Source organism: Caretta caretta, chromosome 21 (genome assembly GCF_965140235.1).
Source record: "Caretta caretta isolate rCarCar2 chromosome 21, rCarCar1.hap1, whole genome shotgun sequence".
NCBI classification, from domain to species: Eukaryota; Metazoa; Chordata; order Testudines; family Cheloniidae; genus Caretta; species Caretta caretta.
In genome coordinates this window covers 6,012,992-6,039,787 of record NC_134226.1, presented here as the reverse complement: position 1 = coordinate 6,039,787, position 26,796 = coordinate 6,012,992, and the positions used below count along the sequence as shown (strand labels likewise).

General features: G+C 43.6%; 1 protein-coding gene across 2 annotated transcripts in view; it reads right to left on the bottom strand.

Moving 5' to 3' along the window:
* EIF2D (eukaryotic translation initiation factor 2D) overlaps window positions 1–25,088 on the bottom strand; it is a 31,135-nt gene extending 6,047 nt beyond the window's left edge. The window contains exons 1-8 of one of the 2 annotated variants that reach the window (XM_048826934.2): window positions 24,406–25,088; window positions 21,809–21,999; window positions 20,911–20,994; window positions 15,946–16,036; window positions 13,816–13,923; window positions 10,629–10,918; window positions 7,859–7,976; window positions 6,836–6,881 (exon numbers count right to left, since the gene is read on the bottom strand). In XM_048826934.2, coding sequence (XP_048682891.2) covers window positions 6,836–6,881; window positions 7,859–7,976; window positions 10,629–10,918; window positions 13,816–13,923; window positions 15,946–16,036; window positions 20,911–20,994; window positions 21,809–21,999; window positions 24,406–24,461 — 984 coding nt within the window. In that variant the 5' untranslated portion in view covers window positions 24,462–25,088. The remainder of the gene's footprint in view (window positions 1–6,835; window positions 6,882–7,858; window positions 7,977–10,628; window positions 10,919–13,815; window positions 13,924–15,945; window positions 16,037–20,910; window positions 20,995–21,808; window positions 22,000–24,405) is intronic. The other variant, XM_048826935.2, reaches the window with a different exon arrangement.
* Between the last annotated feature and the right edge of the window lie 1,708 nt (window positions 25,089–26,796).

Genomic DNA, 26,796 nt, shown 5'->3' with positions numbered 1-26,796 from the left:
ATCTGTCTGTGTGTGTGTAAATATGTAAAATTCTAAGGACCAGTTGGTTTTGTTTTTGTTTTAAATAATGCCACTAAAAATCCATTTGACTCTTTAATTCAAAGTTGCAAAACTGACCGACCTTTTTGCTAGACACCGGTAATTAGTGTTGTTTGGCTTTGGGATTTGGCATTTAATCCTTAAAAGGTAATTCAATGCTTTACAAAATTTAAGGTTTCAGAGTAACAGCCGTGTTAGTCTGTATTCGCAAAAAGAAAAGGAGTACTTGTAGCACCTTAGAGACTAACCAATTTATTTGAGCATGAGCTGCATCTGATGAAGTGAGCTGTAGCTCACGAAAGCTCATGCTCAAATAAATTGGTTAGTCTCTAAGGTGCTACAAGTACTCCTTTTCTTTTTACAAAATTTAAAATGTTTTTAAGTTGTGGCTGCAGCAGGGCAGTCAAAATCAGGAGAATAGAAAAAAAATTCTGGATTCTTTTTGTTTGTTTGTTTTTGTAACAAAATAGCAGATGAGAATTGTAGTAAAAAAAATTTAAAAAAAGACACTGCCCTTCTGAAGCAACAGCAGGGGTGAAGTGCACAAAACAAAAAGAAGCAATGTTAGAAACACAGAGTCTTAAAATGGCTCTGAGTAATCAGACTGTCACTTTGATAAAGGTACATGAAAACTAAGCAAAAAAAGAAATAGTTACCTTATGTAAAAATGGATCTGGATAATGTTATAGAAGTTAAACTATGGAAGGAATGACAGGTTTCAGAGTAACAGCCGTGTTAGTCTGTATTCGCAAAAAGAAAAGGAGGACTTGTGGCACCTTAGAGACTAACCAATTTATTTGAGCATAAGCTTTCGTGAGCTACAGCTCACTTCATCGGATAGAAGGAATGTGTATTTACCCCAGAACATGTGCAGGGTATATTGTAGAAGGCGCAAAAGAAATGCAAACATACCATGCTACTTAATTAAAATGCTATTAGGGCTCCAAAGGGAGCCACAATAGGTTGGGTTTTCTTTTTCAGATTGCTGTGCGTTTTGGAAGCAGAAGTTAAAAGTAATCAAAACTCTGGTGAAAGTTGATTGTGTCCCTTTTAAGATAGTCTCTGAGCTGCTGATGGCTTTAAATCCAAAAGCAGGAAGCGTCTGTGAAAATGTAAATGACCTAAATGATAAAGGAAGGTAAGAACTAGCAGCACAAAGGAGCTGCAGATGAAGGACACACCTGGTCAGCAAACAAATTGTCTAAATAAAAGGCATGGGATCACAAGAGAATTTTAATAAATTTAATGATAATAAGTATCCCTGTAACAACATATAGTGTGTATGATTTTTGGAAAAACCCTTTAAGGTCATATGGTAATGATGCTTCTCAGTTACTACCTGTAAATAAAACTTAAAGCTTAACACAGCAGGAAAAACATTATAAACTTGGTCTGCTGTATAAGAAGGAAAACTCAGGGATTTAATGACTAAACAGTGGGATAATTTCCCATAACCCTTAAAAGATAAAAGCCCTTGAAACCTGGCCTGCCTATAGAACAAAAACAGGAAAATGTGGGGGCAATTGTTCTGTTTTTCCTGCAATTAACAAGGAAATTTGTAAAAGAAAGTGGTATTATTATTAAGCAATAATCTGTCCCCACCAGGGGGGTGGAAATTGTTTCTTTTTTTTTTAGACTCTACAAGCAAGCTGGCGCCAGCGGAAGAATAACTCAGAATACCATGGATCTATGTTTTGTGTTGTTTGTCTGTGGTGTTCGTCTTGCTGCTAGCATTGTTGTGTTTTAGTGAACAGAAAACCTCATGACATGGGTGGGGGATAGCTTCGAAAGGCTGACCTTGGGGGGAGGGGGGACAAGATGTGTATGGGAATGCAAAAGGTTAACTCAGGAGAATCCCAAAATTCAGTGGCCACTGTTAGGATCTTGGGACAAAGACCGAGTAGACGTCTTAAAAGACAAACTCGGCCAACCTACAACTAAATTGGCAAAAGGAGAGGTTGATTGTTTCATGCAGTGGTGGGAAGAGGCAAATCATACATGGACAGAATCAAAACTTGCCTCTCTAAGATTCTGGCTTCTATCCCACCAGATGCAACTCATTTTACTGTTGTTGATTTGTGCTCCGCTTTCTTTTCTCTCCCGGTTCACTCCGACTCCCAGTTCCTGTTTGCCTTTTCTTACGAGGGGCAACAGTACACATGGACCACACTGCCCCAGGGGTATACTGAAAGCCCATCATATTTTTCCCAAGCATTCGCCCGAGACCTTGCTGACCTTGTTTTTCTGTCCAGGTCCACACTAGTCCAATATGTAGATGATCTACTCCTCTGTTCCCCTTCATTGTCTGCCTCTGAAACTGACTCTTTAGTGCTCCTTACTGCCCTAGCAAATAAGGGTCACAAAGCTTCTCGCTCTACACTACAACTCTGTCAAGCTTCTGTCACATAGCTCGGCTTTCTCCTCTCCCAGGGTTCCCGTGCACTTTCTCCCACCCGCGTCCAAGCTATCCTTAGCTTTCCCCGACACCGCTCCCCACGCCAGGTCCAGAAGTTTTTAGGCACGGCTGGATTTTGCAGACAATGGATTCCCCAATATGCCTCCCTCGCAAAACCTCTCCAGGAACTCACTCAATTCTCTGTGCCTGACCCCATACCGTGGCCCCCTGAGGCCAATTCTGCCTTTTTTCCCCTCAAACAGGGTTCAGCTTCTGCCCCTGCCTTAGGGCTGCCTGACTATTCTAAGCCTTTTACCCTTTTCTGCCACGAACAATCTGGGTGTGCGCTTGGAGTTCTCTCTCAGATGCATGGAGAAAAGAACCGACCAGTGGCTTATTTCTCTGCCACTTTAGACCTGTTGCCCAAGGCTTACCCCCCTGCCTGCATGCTGTGGCTGCTGCAGCATGCCTAGTCGAAATGTCTGATTCCCTTTTTCTCTGCTCTCCTCTTACTCTCCTGGCCCCTCACTGACCTCACCCTGCTCCAAGACTCTGCCCCAGAAACCGAGAGAGAATCCTGGGTTGCCCAAGGTTGCTCTCTACATCCCGATTCTCTTTGGCGCTCGCCTACTGGCGCCTTTGTAGCCCCCTTTTCACTCTACCCATCTCTGGCCGCCCTGCTACACGGTGTTTCGCATGTCGGAAAGGAGGGGATGGTTTCTGCTGTAACTAAGACAGGCTGGTGGGCCCCCCATTTTAGCTCTTTTGCAGCCCGCCACTGTGCAGCCTGTACCATTTGCCAAAGCCATAATATTGGTAACCTGTAAAAGTGGCCCAGGGGTTCCGGGGTCTGCCTCAAGCACTGTTCTTGCATTGGCAACTTGATTTTGTACAAACGCCTAAGTGTCAACAATATGAATTTATATTGGTTATGGTATGTTTATTCTCCGGTTGGATGGAAGCCTTTCTTTGTCGCAAGGCTGACTCACTGTCTGTTGCCAAATGTTTGTTAAATCATATTATGCCTGCCAAGGGAATTCCTGCTACTCTGTCCAGGGATCGGGGTACACATTTTACTGGACAACTTGTTCAACACCTGGACCGTATATTGCATAACACCTGTTGCACTGTCCCTACCACCCACAGAGTGCAGGTACAGTTGAAAGACGAAATGGTGCACTTAAGAATAAGCTTGCTAAAATTTGTGACTCTACAGGATTAAGCTGGCCAGTAGCCTTACCATTAGCCCTTATGGACATGAGATCCACTCCATCCCAAAGGCATAAATTAAGTCCCTTTGAAATTGTTATGGGACGCCCTATGCGAGCTATGACTACCATTACTCCCATTCCAGATTTGAACTTGACTCACAGTGTGCTCCTTCAGTATTGCAAGGGACTAATGCAAGCTGTATGTCACTTCCATTCACAGGTTCGAGTCGCCTGGCCCACGGAACCCACCTCTGACGCTTGCCACAACCGCGAGCCAGGTGATTGGGTCTACGTACAGCGCCATCATTGAAAGCACACCTTGGAGCCCCAGTGGAAGGGTCCTCGTCAGGTACTGCTTACTACACAGACTGCTGTTAAGTTATCTGGCATCGCAGCGTGGATACATGCTTCACAGTGTAAGAAGGCACCATCCCCAGAGAACCAATTGTCACCTCAGGACAACGCAGAGTCAATTTTGACTCCAGAAGAAGGCGTAGAGGAACAGTCTGCAATACCTTACAATCTACGCTCTCGTAAGGGTTGCCAGAAGCAGACGAACAAAAAAAAAAAAAATGCAGTAGCGAGCCTAGCGCCTACTGCCTGGTGAGCGTAAAACCTTGACTGCAGTTCCCTCAGTTGAGGTTGTCAGAACTAGAAGAGCCTTGCCTCCAACATGCGCCTCTGCCTGTTCCTCGGCTGCTGGTATCTTACAGTCTGGGGAGACCACGATGACAATTCTTTTATCCAGCAGCAGCAGGTGTGGATAGCTCGGACCCTTAATATTTCTAATTGCTGGGTCTGCAGCCACATCCCAGCCCACTCTCAAACTGGTGTTCCTGTCCTGGCTATCCCACTCAAGTCCCCAGACCTCACTGGTGGGTCTTGTCCGTTTAACAAAATACGGAACAGCAATGACATTTGGGAAGCGGTGGGAATAAATGCATCTAAATGGAGAAGTGTGGGGGAGGGAAAAGGTCATTGGTGTTGGGTGTGTAATGGGACAGGGCTGGATATGGGGAAAAGCCGTTGCCTTCAGCATATTGTGGCCCATGGTGTATGGGATTATTCAAACAAAACTAAAAAGTGGCGGGCCGCGTATGGAGATATGAATTTTTTCTCAACCTGGGATCAATCAGAGAAATCAATCTCATGTTCCCCCTACAGTAACATTAGTGAAAACAACACAATCTTTCAATGTCATGCAAATAACACTACTCCTTGTAAGGAGAATTACCCTGTACCCTTTGGGGGATACTACTCCTCCTTTGCAAACACCTATATGACAAATGGGTGCAACCGACCCTTCCTGGCCTTAATAGGCCATTACTGGGTGTGTGGGACCAGAGCTTATACTGCACTACCAGCTAATTGGTCAGGAATCTGTTATCCTGCCCAACTCTTCCCACAATTCCGAGTGCTAGGAACCTTCCCTCGAACGCCTCTGCAATTTCAGGCGAAAAAGAAGGGACTTAACAGATGCCCAATGGTATGTAAACAACATAAGCCCCTTACCCTGGGAAGAGGCCATTGGCGGTTCCTTCATACCATTAGGGGGAGTAATACACCATGCAAAAAGGCTCCTAAGGTTACAAGCAGTAGTTGAAATAAATGGCAAATGAAACCGGAGAAAGTTTAAGAGCCCTGGCCAAAGAAACAGGGGCAATCCAACAGATGGTCCTCCAAAACCATCAGGCATTAGATATAGTGCTGGCGGCAAAAGGAGGGACTTGTGCTCTCATTGGAAAAGACTGCTGTGTGTATATACCAGACAACACCAATGAGGTAATAGATCGTGCTATCCACTTAAAACAAATCACGTATCTTCCCCACGAAGAGCCAAGTTCTTTATGGAAGTAGCTAAGTAACCTTTTCAATTTTTCTGGCATAGGAAACTGGTTGTTTCAGGGAGCCCTAACTCTCCTGTTTGGAATCCTAATAATTTTTGTATGTTTTCAGTTTCTTGTTGTATCCAAAATTGTGTCAGGCATGCTACACAGATAGCTGCCCCAAACCAGAGTGCTAATTTGATGATTTTAAATATCACTGATGAACAACGAGATAAAGAACGTTTGATATGTGGAACCCAGTCATTGTTGGTCATTGCGTAGCTTGACCAAAAGGAGGGATTGTGAAAGTAGAATGAATTATATTGAAATTATAATTCATTAAAGAAATGCTACTTGAACAGTTTGTTGAAATATAGTTGTCAGGAAGAGAAACATTAAGGAGTGTGAGACAATGGGTCCTCAAACTAATTAACTTAGAGTTCCTACTGAGCTAGGAGATTGGTAAATGTTAGTATGCAAATAAGATACGTATGTATATTTGTCAGTTTCTGCTTTCTTTTGTCTCTTATGTTAAATTGGCTTTGGCTTAGCTGTATAAATAAGTTATCTTGGGCCTCAGAGAGGGGCTCACATGTGGGTACATTAGCAAGGCGCTTTGCTAATAAACAGAGTGGTCTGACAAATTATGTGAGTCCTGAATCTGACTTTGACAACAGGAATAATCATACTTTCTAAGGGCTTGTCTACACTTGAAATGCTTCAGCAGGACAGCTGCAGCCTATCAGTGTAAAAAGAAAAGGAGTACTTGTGGCACCTTAGAGACTAACCAATTTATTTGAGCATGAGCTTTCGTGAGCTTTCATTTCTTTTTGTGAATACAGACTAACACGGCTGTTACTCTGAAACCTATCAGTGTAAACACTGCCTATGCCGACTGGCGTCCGTAATCCCACTCCCCGAGAGGCAGTGGCTAGGTCAACAGAATAATTCTTCCATCAACCAAGAGCTATCTACGCTGGAGATTAGGTCAGTTTAGCTATGCCACTCAGGTGTGGATTTTTCACACTGCTGAGAAACAGTCATATTGAATTTTCTAGTCTAGATCAAGCCTAAATTCTTTGGGGACTATCTCCTAGTCTGTGTATGGACAGTGCCTTGCAAAATGGATTCCCAGTTTTGATTGGTGTTCCCCGAACACAAAACAGTATAGACAGAGCTAGCAATATTTGATGGACCCAGACAAATGATTTCAGGAAAAGTTAGTCTACCAAGGTGAGACTGAACAAGTGATGAGAGAAAAGAATACAATCCAGGGTCTTTGGGAAGGGCTTCTTTACAAGGGGGCCTAAGAACTTTACCAGATTTTAATAAATAAAATAAATGTAAATATCAAGAAATCTCACCTTCTTGTAGCTTGATTTCTTTAGGTCTAATTGTTGTCCTTCTGGGCTACAAACAGAGTAAACAATTAACCCTTTAAGTTACAACAAATAGCCGGCACCAAGGAAAAATATTTTATGTTTAGCAAGATTAACGATAAATGCACTTTTCAAGAATATCTGTGCTAAAAGCTTCTTAGTGGTGTGAATATGAATTACACATGGGAAAGTGGATTTAAACATATTGTGAGAGATAATGGAGTCAGTTTTGTAATCGACATTCGAGTGTGTTAGGCATAACAAGGCAGAGGGCACGTCTGTAATATACAGTGGTTTCCTAACTTTTTTCTGCCAAGGACCCATTGCCATCTGACTAACCTTCCCAAACCCCTTTCAGTTTTTAGACATAAGTTTCATGTTCTTATTTTTTCTATTAGGTTAGTTTATTTTAAATATATAAATAGTTTTAAAATAATAGACTCACACAGGAACCAGAAGTAAACAGTCTGCAGTTATTACATCCCCCCTATTTTCACCTAAACTACAATTTGTGGTGTAGTCCTGAATGGGCACTACCAGAATGCCCCCACTGGCGTGACCTCTCATCCATGGTGCGTGCAAGGTCATGGTGCACAGACTATGCCATTTTGAGAACAAAATAGCATCCTCCATGGAGCAGAAGTGCTGGAACACCGTTCTGACCCCACTGCAGTACTCCTCAAGGGACATACCCGCCCCAAATAACCCACGGCAGAACCCCCACTTTAGGAACCACTGATAGTGTGTTGAACTTTTGAAGAGGGAAATTGAGGGAGACAATCCTGGAACAAACACTTGCAGAGTCCAGGGTAGGATGTATAAACTTGTTAGCCAACTTGAGTTGATTGGCAATCAAATAAATTGAACTCTCGTGTAAACATACACCAGAAACACCTGAATTACACGAAAGGCAGCAGCTTCATCCTAAATCTCACTGTCCCACAACAATTTCATTTAAACCCAAAAAACCCACCATGCAAACCCAAGGATGGTCTTCTTACCACATACCAGCATGAGACCATATGGTTGCGCAGGAAGGTGCTGGTCAGTAGCGGAAGGTCTGACTTCTTCACTTTACATTTTAAGGCATGAAAAAAACATTGATGCAGTAATTCATCCATTTGCTCTGTAGAAACACAAATATTTCTCATGGGCCTCTGTGCAGAAAGGGAGAGCGCTCTCACGAGAATGAGGTCTCATTTATTTTTGTATTGATTCCTCTGAGTTTGCACCTTACAATGTTAAATCATTTTGATGTACACATTACATTCAACTAGGGTGGCCAGATGTCCCGATTTTATAGGGACAGTCCCGATATTTGGGAATTTTTCTTATATAGGCACCTATTATCCCCTACCCCCGTCCTGATTTTTCACACTTTCTATCTGGTCACCCTACATTCAACACATCTAAACAGTAAGACCGGGAGCCAGGATCTTGTACAGTCTAATTCTAGTGCTGATACCATCTCTCCGCTGTGGCCTTGGGGTAGTCACTTAACCTCCCTTGTGCCCAACATTTCCCCATCTATAAAAAAAGGATAATAGTGTTCACCTCCCACTCTTTCCCTCTTCAGGGTTTTATCTAGATTAAAGTAGGAAGATCAACAGTCTGAGTTGTTATGAAGTGGAACTGAGTCCAGTTACATAAATCTGTTTTAAATACAATTCCCTTTAAATACCATAGGCCAAACTCTGACTTTTTTGCCATGCTTATTGCTTAGCCCTACTACAGGCAATGAAACAGGGAGCTACTTCTCAGACTTCACTCAGGTGGGTTGTTTTCCCTCTGTGAACTTGGGCACATGGAGCCTGCAATCCTTTGAAAAGCACTTTCCCAAAGTGGTTTGTTTGCAGTGCGCTGTCTGTGAGGAGTTTATATACATATATCGTTTCTACAAAATGCTGCTGCTAGTTTAAGATTCCAAAAATGGCACTCCCGCCTAACAGGGAATTTATGTTTTGAGCCCAGAAAGGGGGACACTTATTGTAAGAAGTGCTCCAGAAAAGCCCCACACCAGGGCAACTTTTGCTCAGGGGAAACCGCTTTTACAAATATGGACCTTTGGGCTGAAATTCTCAGTTTAAAAAAAAAAAAAAGTATACCAGTCACAGAGAAGTTTTTCCTTCCTAACGGGACACCGGAATTGCTTACATTTGAGACCAGCTTGGCTGAAAAATTAATATCTCCCACTGTAGTCCCATCTTGGGCTCACCTTATCTACCCAAGAGGTAGGTGTGTCTCTCTTTATCACACACACTTCAGCAACATTTGTGAAGCTATGTATTATCTATACCATGTCATGAACTACAGTACTTGAACACTAGATTTTCTGCAGTACGCCAGAGGGTGCTTTCTAAAGCACACCATCACCCAGGGTATTCTTTGAGCATGGAATCTTTGGCGCTGCTCCCACAACAGTTTCACTGAGCCTAATTCATACATCTCTCAAAGCGCTTTACTAAGATGAGTATCATCATCCCCATTATACAGATGGGGAAATGGAGGTGCAAGGAGAAGTGCATTGCCCACAGTCATACAGAAGGTGAGTGGCACAGCCAGGAATAGAATCCACATATCCTCTCAATTCAATGCCCTAATCACTTCAATGCATCTCGTAACACAAGCGGAACCAAAAGAGGGAAGTTTTGGTACTGGATTGAAAGACCATCACGTTGTCAGCTCCAGCAGCTTCAGGCAAAACAGTTCCATAGAGCCCAGACCACACAGCATGCCGAGAACCTTCACCTCACTGAAGTTGAGGAGAATTCAGCCCACCCAGACATGTGCTCAGCAGCTAAGGCATGAGGTTGCTACTGAACTGCTGCCTGCCCATCAACTACCAGGCAAATCCCTGGGACAGCCAAGAGACTGAATATAAGAACAGCCATACCGCGTCAGACCAAAGGTCCATCGAGCCCAGTGTCCATCTTCCGACAGTGGCCAATGCCCGGTGCTTCAGAGGGAATGAGTAGAACAGGTGGTAATCAAGCAATCCATCCCCTATCGCCCATTTCCAGCTTCTGGCAAACAGGCTAGGGACACCATCCTGGCTAACAGCCACTGATGGACCTATTCTCCATGAATTTATCTAATTCTTTTTTTGAACCCTGTTATAGTCTTGGCCTTCACAACATCCTCTAGCAAACAGTTCCACAGTTGACTGTGTGTTGTGTGAAAAAATACTTCCTTTTGTTTGTTTTAAACCTGCTGCCTATTCATTTCATTTGGTGACTCCTCGTTCTTGTGTTATGAGAGTAAACACTGCCTTATTTACTTTCTCCACAGCAGTCATGATTTTACAGACCTCGATCATCTCCCCCCTTTTCCAATATGAAGAGTCCCAGTTTTATTACTCTCTCCTCATACGGAAGCCATTCCATACCCCTAATGATTTTTGTTACCCTTTCCTGAACCTTTTCCAGTTCTAATATATCTTTCTGGAGATGGGGCGACCACATCTGCATGCAGTATTCATGGAATACTCTGAGGAAAGGGAGGTGTGTTTAGGTCAGCATGGTACCCAAGGAGCCACGCTATGCACGCAATGATTTCTGCATGAATGCCCTGGTTCACAGCAGTTACTACAGCGCTTTTCAAAGGATTGTGGGCTCCATGTCCCTCCGTTGTTCAAGAACTGGGCAGCTGCGCTCAGTGCGAGCTGAAGTATATGTAAGGCTTGCTATGTCTAGCCAAGTAACAGGAACACACGGGAATCTAATACAGAAGTGACAACTGCATAGACATACAACTTGGTTTCATTTTCATGCTGTAGTACCTTGTGGAGTTCTGCCATCTTCTGTTTCTGGCTGAACCTTGGTGATATCTTCAGCCATTTCTGCAGCTCCAGTCTCACCCGGTTCCTCCTCCTCCATCAGCCTTGCACAGCCATCTCCCTCCTGCAGGTTCAAATTGCCAATGTCCATTTGTAGCAATGGGGCAATGGAGAGGTCGTTGCCAGGCTCCCGTCCCTCCTCGTCTTTGTCATCCTCATCCGTGCTTTCCAGCTCCGCAGGCTCTGCTACCAAGGGAGCTATTGTGGGTGGGTAAGACTTGTCTCCAAATCCCCTTTAAAAACAATAAAAAGCATAAAGTCGCTTTATTGATGGTTCTTTACTCTCTTCATACAGGATGGTTCCCCATATAGCTGTGACACATCCTGTGCCGAAAAGCCTGGCCAGTCCCAGCTAACTGTTACAAACTCTTGGAGTGAGAAAATACAGATCCATCTAGTGATGAAGAATCCACCACACTCCCAGGTAAGTAAGTTGTTCCCATGGTTAATTATTCTTGCTATGAGAAGTGTGCACCTTATTTCTCATCTGAATTTGGCTTCTAGCCATTGGGGCTCATTATACCTTTGTCTGCTAAATTAGAGGCCTCTATTTTCAGAAATCTCCTCCCCACATAGGTACTGTGCTTCTAGATTCATCAAACCACTTCTTATCCTTTTCCATAAGCTAAGTAGGCTGAACTCCTTAAGCCTCTCACTATAAGGCGGGTTTTGGGTGTTTTGGAGCTACTGGCCAGCCCCAAAGCAGGCCAGTCAGGATCCCAGGTCCACTAAGAGGTAACTTGCCACTGCCAAGCCTACAGCACATCATGCTATTGCTGTCCCCAAATGACTCCATTTTTATTTTTAAAACCCCTTGTGGTGAAACTGGTACCCATGATAAGCACCAGCTTGGTTAGTCCAGGAGGCCCGAGTCCTCTCTTTATCTACACAACAGGAATAACACAATCGGCAGCAGTGCAAACTTCTCCCACACCATGCCTTAACTCTAATCGGTGGCTTTGTCCTACCAGAGCCAAGAGGGCTATGGAGTCTCCATGGCTCATTCAGGTGTGGGCCTCCGACCTGTACCTCCAAACAAGGAGGGCAGCTAGTGCCGGGCGGGATGGTGGTTTTGTGACACGAGTACTTGAACATCAGGGACGGGATTGAGACACACTCACGTCTAATTCATTTCACGTAGGCCAAACAGCCATTCAAATGGCACTACATTTTGACCCCAGCTGACCTCAGGCCATGAACCTCTGAAAAAAGACAGGCTCTTGCAGGGTTCTAATAAGGGAACACACCCAAAGTGCCTCCCTGTGGACACCAGTAAGAGTGAAAGCTGTCGCAACCTCCTTCCGCAGAACACACGTTTTATAAGATAACAGGCTGGGGTGGTGGTTACTGAAAGTCCCAGCAGAGGGCGTTCTCTAGGGAAAATGGGAGTCAAGATTTGGATATACCTTTTCTTTAAATGAAAATCAGCGCACACTTAATGCAGAGCAAAAAGGTACTAAATTAAGGCAGAGTAACAACAATGGGCCAAATTGTTCATGATGCAACTCCATTAAGCTTAAAGAAGTTTCACTAGAGATTTAGTTCCAATATCCTGTGTTTACGTGCACATGCACATAAAAGGACATCAGGGCAAACCCCTTCTCTGACTAGAAGTAGATGTTAAAATTCCCACAGCACATGGAGCAGATCAGACATCTATTGCTATGGGGTCACCCAAAATATGCCCCCTAAGAGTATCTAACTGTGTATCTACACTGACTCTGCTGCGATCTAAACGTCCTGTACTAACTTAGATGGAACAAATGGGCCCAAAGAGTCTAAGATGTTAACATGACCCAGTCACAAACAATAAACACTGTTAAATGAGGTTCAGGATTTGGTATATGGAAATCTCAGATTGATTAGTACCACAGCAAACACACCATTAAGAATTCTTTTACTCAAGATACAGAAAATAAGGAAAACTACGTTAAAGTATTTGAAATGTTAAGTATTAAAGAAGGCTTTAATTTTAAACAATATCCCTTGTGCCCTTTCCCTGGAGAGAGGTTTTGGGGGGGGAAATCCCCTCTGTTCGACAATCTCTTAAATGCTATTCAAGATGGTAGCAACTGTCCCTTTGGGGAAATGAGAAGAAGTTAGTTGAGATGGGTTGTTGCCGCTGCTGCTATTAAAGCCAACTCTTGTTTCCTAGAAGATCAAACAAAACGCACACACGAAAAAGGGCAGAAAAAACAGCAGCACAGATAGAAAATGCAGCTTCTGTCTCTGGTGTTGTTTCTCACTTGCAACCTCACTACTGGAAAAATACAAGTCCAGCACCTGGTCTTACCAGCTACTCCAAATCCTGGCAAACCTGTACCAGCATTGGGCTGCTTAAGGCATTGCTTTTAGCTGTCTCTTTCTGGACATAAACTTACAGCAGTGTTGCAAAACATGCAGTCTTGGCTGGCTAAGCCAGGCTCTTATTAGACAGAAGGAAAAAAGGAGTGGGATAGAAAAGAGAAGAAATACAGTAGGGAAGGAAAAGGACACATTTTGCAAGGGGGTGGCTAAGTTTTGCATTCCAGGTGGTATTCAGAAATGAACTGGAGCCAGTGGAGGTGGCAGTGGTCACCTGGCTCCCTCTCTGGGCCAGTCTGATCAGAACATCTCTCAGGGTTAGAAATGAGGTGGTCTGAAGTCCCAGGAAATAGTGGGGGTGGCAGCCAAGAGGGTGAAGCTTGCTCCAGTAGCCAATTTATTCTACCCCCTGTCTATCCCTTTAAAGGCCCCAAAAAGGCAGTGGCTGGTGGAATAGCCCATCCCCTCATTATGTTGTCCACCAATTACGCATAGTTTCTGACACCCCAGTTCTGACTCATGATTTTTTTGGTTTTAGCTTTTCTTGTTTATCAGGCATGACCTTAACGCTGTCCTGGTTTATACCCATAGCCCTTTTGTCTGGACTAATTCAGCCTGCCTTGCTTTTGCAACTTTTCCTGTCAACATGTGTGGTTATAGGTTATTGTGGCATTCCATGAACTCTCTCTCAGCTCTTACGGCCGAGCTCAAAGTTAGGGTAAATTTGTAGGGCCAATTACTACAACAGGTTCCAGGCAGTATTTCAGACCCGGTACTCACTCATCTCATTTTCTATGATACACTGTACCCTTGTCTGCATACTCACCATAAGTGGTCTGTGTAAGCATGCAGCACGATGAAGCCCTTCCCTTTCATTCCGGCAGCCAGCATCTCTGCAGTGGGCATGGTAGCGACTCCTACTGCTACTGGGGCTCTGAGAAAACAGTATCAGAATGGGAAATAGCAAAGTTTTCACGCTACCTGGAACACATGACTCTTAAGCCACCATAGCACATTCACTTTCTTTCACAATGTCCTTGATAATGGAGGCTAATTACTATTGTATGATAGTTTTACCCTGAATCTGTTCTTTACGCTCTGCAATTTCAAGGCTTCGGGACATCTTCTAGTTTCACCCACTCCCCTCTAGTATGCAAGGTCTTCTCCCAATACTACCCCACATGAATTGTCACTGAACAGTCACCCTTTCTTAACATACTTTTCTCTGTGCCAGAAGCTGGGATTGGACAACAGGGGAGGTATCACCCAAAAGTTGCCCTGATCTATTCATTCCCTTTGAAGCATCTGGTACCAGCCACTGTCGGAAGCAGAGTGGATAAAAATCAACAATATTTTAAATATACAAAAAAATCGGATTGTTTGGTCAAATGCTTTTTGAGGAAAAACTATCTAAAGATAGTTTTAGTTAAGATCCATGATGAGATATCTTTGAGCTATAATGTAACAGGGATTATAAATTCTATAGTATGAGACAATATATGAGACAATAAACATGTAATGTTTAAGAAAAGTTTTGTAAATGAGTTCCAATAGTTCATAGATTAGGGAACCAATCTTATGGGGTTCCAGGGACTTCTGTATAGATTAATCTTTCTATCTATCCAATGGGACTCAGTGCTCAGTCTAGAAGATACCATCAGAGATGCTTAGTTTTGCAGTTCTCAAACTGTGGATTTGTGTCTCCAGAGATAACATGTTTGTTAACAGCAAAAGTGGTGGTGATGGTTGTTTTTTTTTTAAAATATATTTCATTTAACTATTTTAGTTTAAAAACAAACCTGATTTTAAAAAACTTGAATGTTTAACTAAATTCAAACGTTCATATGCTTGTTTTGTTAAAATATCACATTTGCTGTTGAAGACAAGAATCCAGACTACATAATGTTGTTTTAGTTAAATAAAACAATTTAAATGTCTGTCTGGTGATGTTCTCCTCCTAACACAGCATGACAAGAAAATCTTCCAAATATTAATGATTAACCTGTTGAACTGGAGATAGTTCACCTCCCAATGACTTCATAAATATCTGCTACAATTACCTTTGCTAAATGAAATAACCAATCAATCATTCATTTTCTGATATAGCTGTAAAACTCATCTGAAAAGTTTTCAAAATAAATCACTTTAAAAATTTATAGTGTGTACCTTCTAAAAATCAAACCTACATCTATCTCTGAGTTGTGAAGAATATGTATTAAGGTTAGAACTAACAAGAATTCACTTTTATGTAGAAATCCATGATTAAATTGAACCTTCCAAAAGCTTCTAATTTGATTTAAATCAAATCCACCCTGGTCAGAAGACAGGATACCAGGTTAAATAGACCATTGGTCTGACCCAGAACGGCCATTCTTATGTACTGGGTGTGCCAGCTACTTACCTGCCTTTCTCCTTAGGAGGAGACGAATTTACAGGGTTGCAAAGAGCAGTCAAAACAACATTTGGAAAAAAAGCTTTGAATTTACAGGGTTTAGGCGTTCTTTTAAATTTGTTAAAGTTATCTGCGTTCACAAAAAAACAAACAAACCAACCCACCCCAACAACACCGGTAAATTCTGTGGTCCCTGCCCCCCCCATACTTCAGAGGACAAATTAGCCCATGTCCAAGAGAAAAAACTGAGCAGAATTTCATTGTTTTGTTAAAAATGATCCTCTTTCAAAACACAACCCTCAACTTTAAAGAAAAATCTTGTATTTATTTGAACGTTATGCATTGTATGATTCAAAACCATCCAATTTGCAAAATTTTCCACCAAAAGAGAAATCTGTAGGATACTCATGATTATGCCACAGCAAAATTGCAAACATTTTTTTGCAGAATTTCCCAAAATCCGAGCCTACCGTCATATTTTGTTTCTCCTAATCCCTCTCAAAATCCTCACATAAAAATACAACTTTTCTTCCTTCATTGTAAGAAACTATAGATAAATTGTACCTGTTTCCCACCAGGGTGATGGCACAGAGAGTGCCCTGTTGTACCTGAGGAAGACCACAAGATGGCACCATAACTCCTGGCAGCATTAGATCTGAGATAAAACAGTAAAGAGCTGTTAGCATGCACTCTGCTTTAAAGAACAGTTGCAAGCAGTGACTAACCAGCCACCCCTTCTGCCTCCAGCCATTCTGTTGTTCAGCAAAAATACAACCCTGGCAACAGCCAAGCACATGCCAGGTAAAACACAATCTCCTGCATGCCTGCTGTCTAGTTAAGAATACTTTCCAGTTTCCTTCCAGAAGTGGGTGGGATAACCGGCCCGATTCAGGGGGGTACTGAGTCACCCTCACGTCCCAAAGCACACGAGACACAGCTGAGTGTCTGTACAGCAGCTGGTAATGTCAGGGTCAAAGGGACCATTAGGAGGAAGAGGTGAACTCTATGTAAAGGACCAACTGAGTAACTTGGCAGTAAGTTTGTTTGCTACCAAGAGGGAAGCTAGTCCTGTCCCACCTCCTCCCCCAAGAGGAGCCTGGTATCTAGCAGAAGACCATGACTTCCTTCCAGCCATTTTTCTGGTCTCAGGATGACATTTTCTAGTCTGATTCGTTACGTTTCAGGGCAGTGTGGAAATCACACATTTTCCTTAAAATACAGTCCTGACATATCTGTGGTATTGGCACTAAGCAGGTTGATTTTTTCCATGTCTCTACAAATAACATCACTTCCCTTTTGTGACGCACAGGAAAATAGGATTTTCCGAGAACTACAAGGTGAAATGATTTGCCCAAGTTCACAAAGCACATCAGCAGAAGAGCATGGAATTAGAACCCAAGCGTCCTGACTCTCAGACTTCCCTTTTCTATCTCATTACACCACACTCCTCTAGACCCCAGGAGACCTGCCGGCCTCCCAGGCTCCTGCCCTAACCCTTACAATGCACCAAACAATTCAGCGAAGCAATGGCAGAGGCTGTTAGAAAATCTGCCACATGCCACTTAGCTTTAAAGCTCAAACCAAGGCAATTTTCACTGAGGTGCTTTAAAAACTGATTGGCAGGATCAGCTAAAACATAAATTAAACAAGCCAGAAGCATAAAACGAGCTGCCAATCAATGAGATGCAGCCACCACTTAGGTTACTACACTTGAAAATACTTCACCCTTCTATACACAATCTAAAGAGTAGGGATGGGGAGAGAGGACCTACAAAACCATCTTATCACCCTATTAAAATAGAAGCACCATTGACACATATGCCCAGATCCAGAAAAGGTATTTAAGTTCCTAACTTCTGTTGAAATCAATGGAAGTCAAAAGCCTAAATACCTTTGTGGATCAAGACCACAGCCTCTTATCTAAAACAATCCTGCTGACAAAGGCAAAGCTACTTGGAATCGTGTGCATCACACACAGAGTATTTTCCATATGGAAGAAGATTCCCTTCCCATAATACCTCTGAGCTGGCCCCTCACCATGGATTCAAAGGTAAAGCCCTCCACCAAAAGCTTCTAATTCTGCACACCAACACTGCAAATGCTGCACCAAGAAAACAGGGCTCAGACACTCTGCCAGGAGCCCATCCAGTACATTACTGTCAAAAGGCTTCATTCAGCCCTGTTAGGATATAGATATTCAGGCCTGTCTGTAAAGGCCTATACTCAAAGAATTTAGGTGTATTCTTATCACTTGGCTAGTGATAGAGGTATAAAAGAAAGAATCAAAATCACTGTCTGCTGGTGTAAGGGCCTTCTCTTACTGTGACAGTCTGAGGCCCTGTTCTTAGGCTAAGGCCTTTGGCTAAGCAGCAGAGGCAGCCATAAGCTGGGAAGCAAACAGTCACATCCTCACATTCCAAACTAGTCACACTGAAATAAGGTGCTATTCGGCTGTTAGGAATACAATCCTGTCCTGTATTCCTATCACCTCCAGAGAAAGGGAAGTGCCTAGAAAATGTAAAAGGAAACTTAGTTTGATAGCATCCTGTCTGGCAAGAACTCACTTATCAATAGCTGGGATGTGAAATCCTTACTTCTGTATTGTTTTGTCATTATAGTTCCCACTTTGCTATTGTTTGTCTGTATAATCTCTGTCTGGTTCTGTGATTGTTCCTGTCTGCTGTATAATTAATTTTGCTGGGTGTAAACTAATTAAGGTGGTGGGATATAATTGGTTACATAATCATGTTACAATATGTTAGGATTGGTTAGTTAAATTTCAGGAAAATGATTGGTTAAGGTATAGCTAAGCAGAACAAGTTTTACTATATAATCTGAAAAGGAGTACTTGTGGCACCTTAGAGACTAACCAATTTATTTGAGCATGAGCTTTCGTGAGCTACAGCTCACTTCATCAGATGTATACCGTGAACGGTATACATCTGATGAAGTGAGCTGTAGCTCACGAAAGCTCATGCTCAAATAAATTGGTTAGTCTCTAAGGTGCCACAAGTACTCCTTTTCTTTTTGCGAATACAGACTAACACGGCTGTTCCTCTGAAACCTGTCACTATATAATCTGTAGTCAATGAGGAAGTGACTGGGGGTGGGGTGGGGGTGGGCATGTGGGTGTGTGTGATGGGAACAGGGAATGGGGGTAAGAAAATTGGAATCACGTTTTGCTAAAGTGGGAGATGGGAACAGGGAATGGGGGTAAGAAAATTGGAATCATGTTTGGCTAAGGGTAGGAATGGGAACAGGGACACAGGTGTAAGGCTCTGTGGTGTCAGAGCTGGGAAGGAGGATACTAAGGAAGGAAATTGGAATCATGCTTGCTGGAAGTTCACCCCAATAAACATCGAATTGTTTGCACCTTTGGACTTCAGGTATTGTTGCTCTCTGTTCATGCGAGAAGGACCAGGGAAGTAAGTGGGTGAAGGAATAAGCCCTCTAACAAGCCCGGTTGTTAAATTAAATTAGCCAAAGCAGGAAGGCTTTGGGCAGCTCAACTGAGCCCATATTTTTAAAATAAGGGCATGGGCAAAGGAGAGGGAGGAATAAAGGAGGGTGTTTCCAGCTAACCTTTTTCTCTTTCATCCTGATAGTAGGTTCTAGCTTCTTCTACAAGGCAGTGCAGGCCCCTTAGTGTCCTGCTCTCTGAGGGTGCACAGATGATTGCCTAATTAGCCTCAGCTGGGCCAGCTGAAGGCAGCTGTGACCTTTCCACTGCACAGGGACACAGCGTTAACCCTCTCCTTGCCAAATACAGCATTGTACCATTCCCATCGTAGGTTACAAGGGTTGTCTACCTCGGAAGCCTGGGATATTGGCCACCGACGGAGGCAAGGAGCAGGGCTGGACGGCTGAGTGGTCTGATCCGAGTAGACACTTCAGGCCCCTTGCTCCGCAGCATCATGGATTTTTATACCCACACAGAAGCAAACACCTTTTTTTGCGGCTACAGCAGCTTTCATCAAATCTAACACTGCAACATGCATCCAAGCCTAGCTCCCAAATGGTGACTGATTTGTGAAATTCCTGAGCAAGGGAAGGAGCCGCACAAAGGTCTCAGTGCTACAGGATGAAGTAAGTAACATGTCAGAACATATCTAGCAAACGATAAAGGCAAAAATACCTGGCTGGATGCTTAGAGCCAAATGAAGAGATAGTACAGAGTGGCACTGCCTTGGCTTTACCACAACAGTTGGCTCCCTGCTCCCAAGCTCCAGGCTGCTGCAGTCTCACCCCCTTTCCAGAGGCTTCTGCATCAGTGTGTCTCTGCCCCTCCCCCCTGCTATGATGGCTACTGTCTCCAGGGCCACCCTCTCATCTTTGGCTCTGGCTCAGAAGTCAGTTGAGGCAGCCTGGTTGCCAAGGGAGACCAGTGACCTGAACCCCACTTTAATCAGCCTCCTTCTCCTACCAACAGGACCTTCTCCGTGCAAACTCGGTCACAGCGGTCAGTGGCTAGACACACTCCTCAGCTGTCTATGTCAGTGGCAGGCCACAGGACCAGGGGCTGTTGTCCACACAGGCCCCTCGGCTATAAAGCAGCAGGCACCCAAAGCAGAGGGCCTCAAGTACCACTGCAGTGCTGCTTCCACCTGAGGCAGGCTATGTGGTGGGTGAAAGGCAGCCCCCTTCTTGACACACATCCCCACACATGCTGAGAAGACAGCATTCAGATTCTGATCAGGTTTAGGTTTGAGGTCAAGCCAGGAGTAAGGTTTGGGGACACACAGCTCTCATGAGAGCTGTATGAGATTTCAGCTCAGAATGGCATGACCCAGCATCCAAAGTGGATTCTGAATGGTATCTACAGTGGATTCTGGAAAACCAGACACTCTTCTGGTTTTGGTGCTGACCCACAGGGCTGAGTTCAGAGCCAAGGATTTAAATGTAACTCCCACAGGATGTGCACAATCCGAAATGTAGGGAGCGGGGAATCAGCTCTGAGATTGCAGCCAGGGCCCAGCTTTAATATATGCACATGTAGTGGCATCTGCTTAAACTGAATTCAGACAGAGAGAGATATCCCTTAAAGCAAAGCAAAATGAAAGCATTTAAATTTAGTTACCCTGTGAAAGTTAATTACAACAAACGCTACAGAATGAGGAAACACGTACTTCAGTGTCCCAGTTAATGGCTGTTAAATCAATATCTTTCTAACCAATGCATGAAGAGGAACAACAGACAAAATTCCAACTCTAGAGCCATCAGATGGGAAGGATCAACGCATTTGAACAGATTGACCTATATATATATATATATATATATTTAGTTCGCAAACTCTATTTGTTGCTAATTGGTTTTCCATTTTAAGGAGACCAAAAAAACAATCCCCCCCCCCACACTTTCAGTGCACCCTTCTGAACAGTGAGTTTCTGCTTTTTTTTTTTTTAAAGATCTTAAAAATCTTGTCCTGCACTAGAAAAATTAGCTTAAAAAAAAAAGTACAGATTAGAAGAATGAATTTCCCAAGGCAAGTGACACACGTATCACAAAGTAATTGTGTTTTGATTCTCTTACCTGCTCCTCCTGCTAGTCTCTGTAGCACTGGGGGCCATGTTGAGAATGCTGGAAGAAGATCTGGATAGGACCACAAAGTATAAACTGTCCAAAAGAAAACGGATTTTAAAAACATGACATTACAGATTTCTCTAGCTGTTGCTTCTCTCCATCTTCAAGCCCCAGTAATACAATTACAGCAGCACACCCTTGACTATAACTAGCCAGATTCTTCTCTCACATGGATGGTCAACAAATCAGGCTGCACAGCCCAGCAGCATCAAAACAACAAGCCAGTAGATACTCACAACGGACAAACTAAAATACTAACATTTCAATTTCAAGCTTCCAGTAGATGTTAAAAAAGGATGGATAGATGATCTATGGACATCTTGACATTGTCTTCTTTAAATCAAGGATGCTTTGACCTGAATTGTTGTTATGATAACATGGGAGAGTCACTGAGTGGGCAGAGAAAAACAATGGACCGGCATATTTTATCAGGGTAATTCAGTCTTTCACGCACCGAATTCCACATAAAGAAGGTTGAACTTCATACTCATGGCAGTTGTGCCTTACAGTAAGGGGGCCAGAAAGGAAGGATGGTCCAGCAGTTAGGACAGTAGCCTAGGATTTGGGAGATCTGGGTTTAAGTTCTTGTTCCACCCCACACTTCCTGTGTGATCCTGGGCAAGTCATCTCTCTGTGACTCAGTTTCCTGTCAATAGGGGATAATACTGCCCTACATCACAAGGATATTGTAAGGATAAATACATTACAGAATGTGAGGCACTCAGATACTATAGTAATGGCATATACAAGTACCTTGAATACATGGGCATGTACAGAACTTGTAGGAGAGTTTTATGTCTGAGAGGGAGGAAGGGTTGGGAAAGATATTCTATTTCATATCTCATACCTGTTGGATACAGAGTTTTCTCCATTTCAAAAAGGACTGGGTTCCTGTTGTTGGCATATACCGTGACCGCATCCCCTTTGTGAGCATACAGTTTGACTACGTTGAGTTCCTCTCTGTTTGGAACAACTTCTGACAGCTGTTCACTGCTGAGGGAGGGAAAAGCTGCGGCAACATCAGTTCGCAATTTCCTCCTGTAAAGATAAATCGGTGCTGAGCAAAAGGAAGGGTGTTTTTTTTTTAATTTAATTTAATTTTTAAAGGACAGGGTACAGGCAGAGACTAGTCATGTCTAAGGAGACATGGGCTCAGGTGGGATCCTAGCTATGCAGTGGTTCTCAACCAGGGGTACGCAGAGGTCTTCCAGGGGTAGGTTGACCAGATAGCAACTGTGAAAAAATGGGACAGGAGCTGGGGGGTAATAGTCAGTTCACATTTTGCCTCCTGTTCATTCAGGCCACGTTCCACCTGCTTTGCAGGCTGAAGCCCTTCTTCAACGGTCACAAACAAACATACAATTCTACATCAGCAAAGCTGTTAGTAAAAACGCATCTATCTGAAGATGGAGGGCCCGATTTGTGGTTGTCCTGAACCTTTTTGGGGTCATTCACACCAGCACAAACTGGGAGTAAAACATGAGCAAATCAGACTGGTAGAATTCTACACTCACTTTGCACGGGTGTAAGTGACAACACGAATGTACACGGCCACAGTGAACTGGGACCCCAAGCCTTCTTTCAGGTAAAGGCCATTGGTTAACTTAAGCTATGTCTTCACTGCTAAAAAAGTACGTGTTTACTATGAGATAGTTAACTCAAGACAGGCTTCAGAGGGGTAGCTGTATTAGTCTATATCAGTAAATACAAGGAGGGGTTCCTCCAGTGGCACCTTAAAAACTAAAATTTATTTGGGCATAAGCTTCGATGGGCTAAAACCCACTTCATCAGATGCATGGAGTGGAAAATACAGTAGGTAGGTATAAATATACAGAACATGAAAAGATGGGAGTTGCCTTACCAAGCGGGGGGGGGGGGGGGGGGCGGGGGGGTCAGTGCTAACGAGGCCAATTCAGTTAGGGTGGATATGTCCCATTCCCAACAGTTGACAAGAAGGTGTGAGTATCAACAAAGGGAAAATTCTTTTTTGTAGTGAGCCAGCCACTCCCAGTCTTTATTCAGGCCTAATTTGATGGTGTCAAGTTTGCAAATTAATTCTAGTTCTGCCATTTCTCATTGAAGTCCGTTTTTGAAGGTTTTTTTGTTTAAGAATGGCCACTTAAGTCTGTTATTGAGTGTCCAGGGAGACTGAAGTGCTCTCCTACTGGTTTTTGAACGTTACAATTCTTGATGTCTGATTGTGTCCATTTATTCTTTTGCATAGAGACTGTCCGGTTTGGCCAATGTACATGGCAGAGGGGCATTGCTGGCACATGATGGCATATATCACATTGGTAGATGTGCAGGTGAACAAGCCCCTGATGGTGTGGCTGATGTGGCTAGGTCCTATGCTGGTGTCTAAGGCAACTGCCATCTTTTCACGTGCTGTGTATTTATACCTGTCTACTGTATTTTCTACTCCATGCATCTGATGACGCCGGTTCTAGCCCACGAAAGCTTATGTCCAAATAAATGTTAGTCTCTAAGATGCCACAAGGACTCCTTGTTGTTTTAACTTAAGACAGTTATCTCAATGTAAAATCCTAGCAGAGACAGGGCCCGCGGGGTTTTAAACTACAGTGTAGCTAGTCGATGTCATCCCCAGGCTGATAAGTTATTCATGTAAAAACATTTAAATTTTGTTTTGCTATGAAGGCATCTTCAGTTAAACACCAGTATTGACTGAATTTAGTGAACGCTACCTTTGTGCTGTAAGGCTCTTAGTGGACTTGGTTTGTATTATTACAAATATTTAAAATATGCGGTCCCCGGATAGTATGGAGATGAGGTTATATCTTTTATTAGACCAACTTCTGTAGAGCTCTGTGTAAGCTCGGAAGCTCGTCTCTCTCACCAACAGAAGTTGGTCCAATAAAAGATATTCCCTCACCCACCCTGTGTTTCAAATATTTTACATATTAATACGTTCACTGCGCCATCACACAAAATATTACAAATAGACTTCCACAGGCTAGCAGAAATACGGTAAGGGAGGTTTTCCTGCTTTAAAAAAAAAAAAAAGCCTTCAAAATTTGCCTCACAACATGACTCAGAAACTGCCACATTATTTAAAGCCCATCTGTTTCAGCTGGACTGTGTAACCCGTCCTTGGGTGCAGTCCATCTGGCAACGCGTGTATGCCAACACGACAGAAAAAGAATCCACAGCCTAGCTTCAGTTATGAGGAAGGCGATACGTTGCAGACTCTCAGGAATGGCATTTAAAAAAAAAAATAATAATAAGCCTCCCCCTCTTGTAATGCAGGATATTGCGGTCTGCTCTTCAGCAAGATGTAAAATCCGACTCGTGCCTCTTCGAAATCGCTCCTGTTCAAGCTTGTGTCTGCACCTGACCTAACCAGGCAACGCAGCAGAAGGTAACTCATGCCAGCTACCCTAGAAATCTCACCGTGGGCCTGGCGTGAAATTAACATAATCCACTCACCTATCAGACCCTTTGATGGCAGTGTTGGATTTCACCCTGAAGGCCTTGGAAAACATGATCCACTCCAAAGGGGAGGCTTCACGCCCTTCGGCTCTGCCCCCAAACCCTGGCCGGCCCAGAGGCGCGGGGCCAGCCGTGCAGGTAGGCTGCTAGGAAGGCGAAAGCAGGAGTTCAGCCCCAGGGTTGCAGAGCTCCTGCTTCATGGCATGGGAGCAGCCATGTTGCAGTCCCGCCGCAAAGAGAGCCCGTGTGGCAACACACATCGCTGCTTCCTTCTGCTCTTACCGCTCCCTCTGCAAGGGCCAAGCTGCCTGGTGCCCGCTGCGCGGCTGATCCCGCAAACGCTCACACGCGCGTGGGGAACTTTGCCTACAGAAGCGGTGCGACGGCAGCGACGGGCGCCCGCTGCCTTAAGTAGATCACTCCTGAGAGCAAAGATCATTGCAGCACGCTTAGAGTTTGCAGACACCAAAACATTTGAAAGACGCATCAGAGAGCCGGGCTGCTGCTGGGGTAGTAGCATGGTTGAAATCAGCTTCCCTGCATTCATTAAACAAATAGGTTTCAGAGTAGCAGCCGTGTTTGGCTGTGTTCGCAAAAAGGACAGGAGGACTTGTGGCACCTTAGAGAGGAACCAATTTATTTGAGCGTGAGCTTTCGTGAGCTACGACTCACTTCACGCTACACTACAGCTGTAGCTCACGAAAGCTCACGCTCAAATAAATTGGTTCCTCTCTAAGGTGCCACAAGTACTCATTAAACAAATAGTTTCCAGCCTTCGTGGAAGGGGCTAGGGGGAGGAGCTGCGAAATGTGAAATAGTGTCAGTCTGGAGACAGCTGATAACAATACAAGCTTGACGAGGTATCAACTGCCCCATCCTGGAACACACTCTTAGGAGCCCCCGGTGGTTTGTGCTGATTGCCTTAAGTCAGACCTTCAAGCTAGGCAGCCCTGCCAAAATCTCACTCCTTTGGAGGGACAGTCCCTCATTTTGGATTCGCACTTTACAAATCTTCCTAGCCTTTGTTAAAAATAAACCTTATAAAACCACTTAATAACTCTCACCTAGATTACTGAGCGCGGGTAGTGGATAGAGATTTTTGTAGGTGTTCCTTGCAAAGGGTGCGGTCACATATCTTTCTGTCTCTCACTGTTGATTAATTGCCTGACCTCCAGCCAGAGGTCTCCAAACACCTTCCCCGTGCAATGCTACATGTCCCATCCTGTATACAATAATATTTCATATATGTGTGTATGCATGTCTTTGTTAAAGGGTGTGATTTCCCCCCACTTCTTTATAGTGAATGTTACTCACAGGTTCTCATGTCGGGAACTGCAGAGATTGTCTTGCAAACACTGCAGGGGGATGTTTAAATCAAACCAAAAATATTTTCATTTAAATCTATATAAACATTTCTAATAAAACGGAACAGGCAGAGCAAGCACAGCATGAGGGTGTGGGAAGCCTGGCCTGCTGCTATCATGGCTGTCCCCTGACTCAGATAAACAGAGGACTTCAGAGCAGTTAATTCAGCTCCTGTAAGAGCTGAAAAGAGCACTAAAAGCCTCAATCCTGCAAAAGGATGGATGCAATCAGACTTGTGTCAATGAGGATTTACATCAAACAGACTCTGGGCTGTCCTGTCTGAATGGATCCAATTGCAGGACCAGGGCCTAAATAAATGTTTAATATCCCTTTTTAAAGTTGTTTTCAACATACATCTGTCTTCTGATATCTGGCTAGAAAAAAAGAAAAGCAGAGCCCCAGGCATACCAAGCAAGCAAAAAGATGCAGCACTTTCAAAACAGAAACTATTTGAAGGAAACCAGAAAATTAGTCTCACATTTTGCTCTATGACAGGTTTCAGAGTAACAGCCGTGATAGTCTGTATTCGCAAAAAGAAAAGGAGTACTTGTGGCACCTTAGCGACTAACCAATTTATTTGAGCATGAGCTTTCGTGAGCTACAGCTCACTTCATCGGATGCATACCGTGGAAACTGCAGCAGACTTTATATATACACAGAGAATATGGCCCAACCTGATGATCACTTTAGATAAGCTATTACCAGCAGGACAGTGGGGTGGGAGGAGGTATTGTTTCATATTCTCTGTGTATATATAAAGTCTGCTGCAGTTTCCACGGTTTGCATCCGATGAAGTGAGCTGTAGCTCACGAAAGCTCATGCTCAAATAAATTGGTTAGTCTCTAAGGTGCCACAAGTACTCCTTTTCATTTTGCTCTATGCAAGGAATAATGGGGAATGTCTGATGCATGTAGAAAAGAAATGTGTGAGCAATTTTCTGGTTTTCTTCAAATAATTCCCACTTTGAAATGGATGCTTTTGGGTTTGGGAGATACTATATTTTGTGCAGGCTGACTTTTTCAG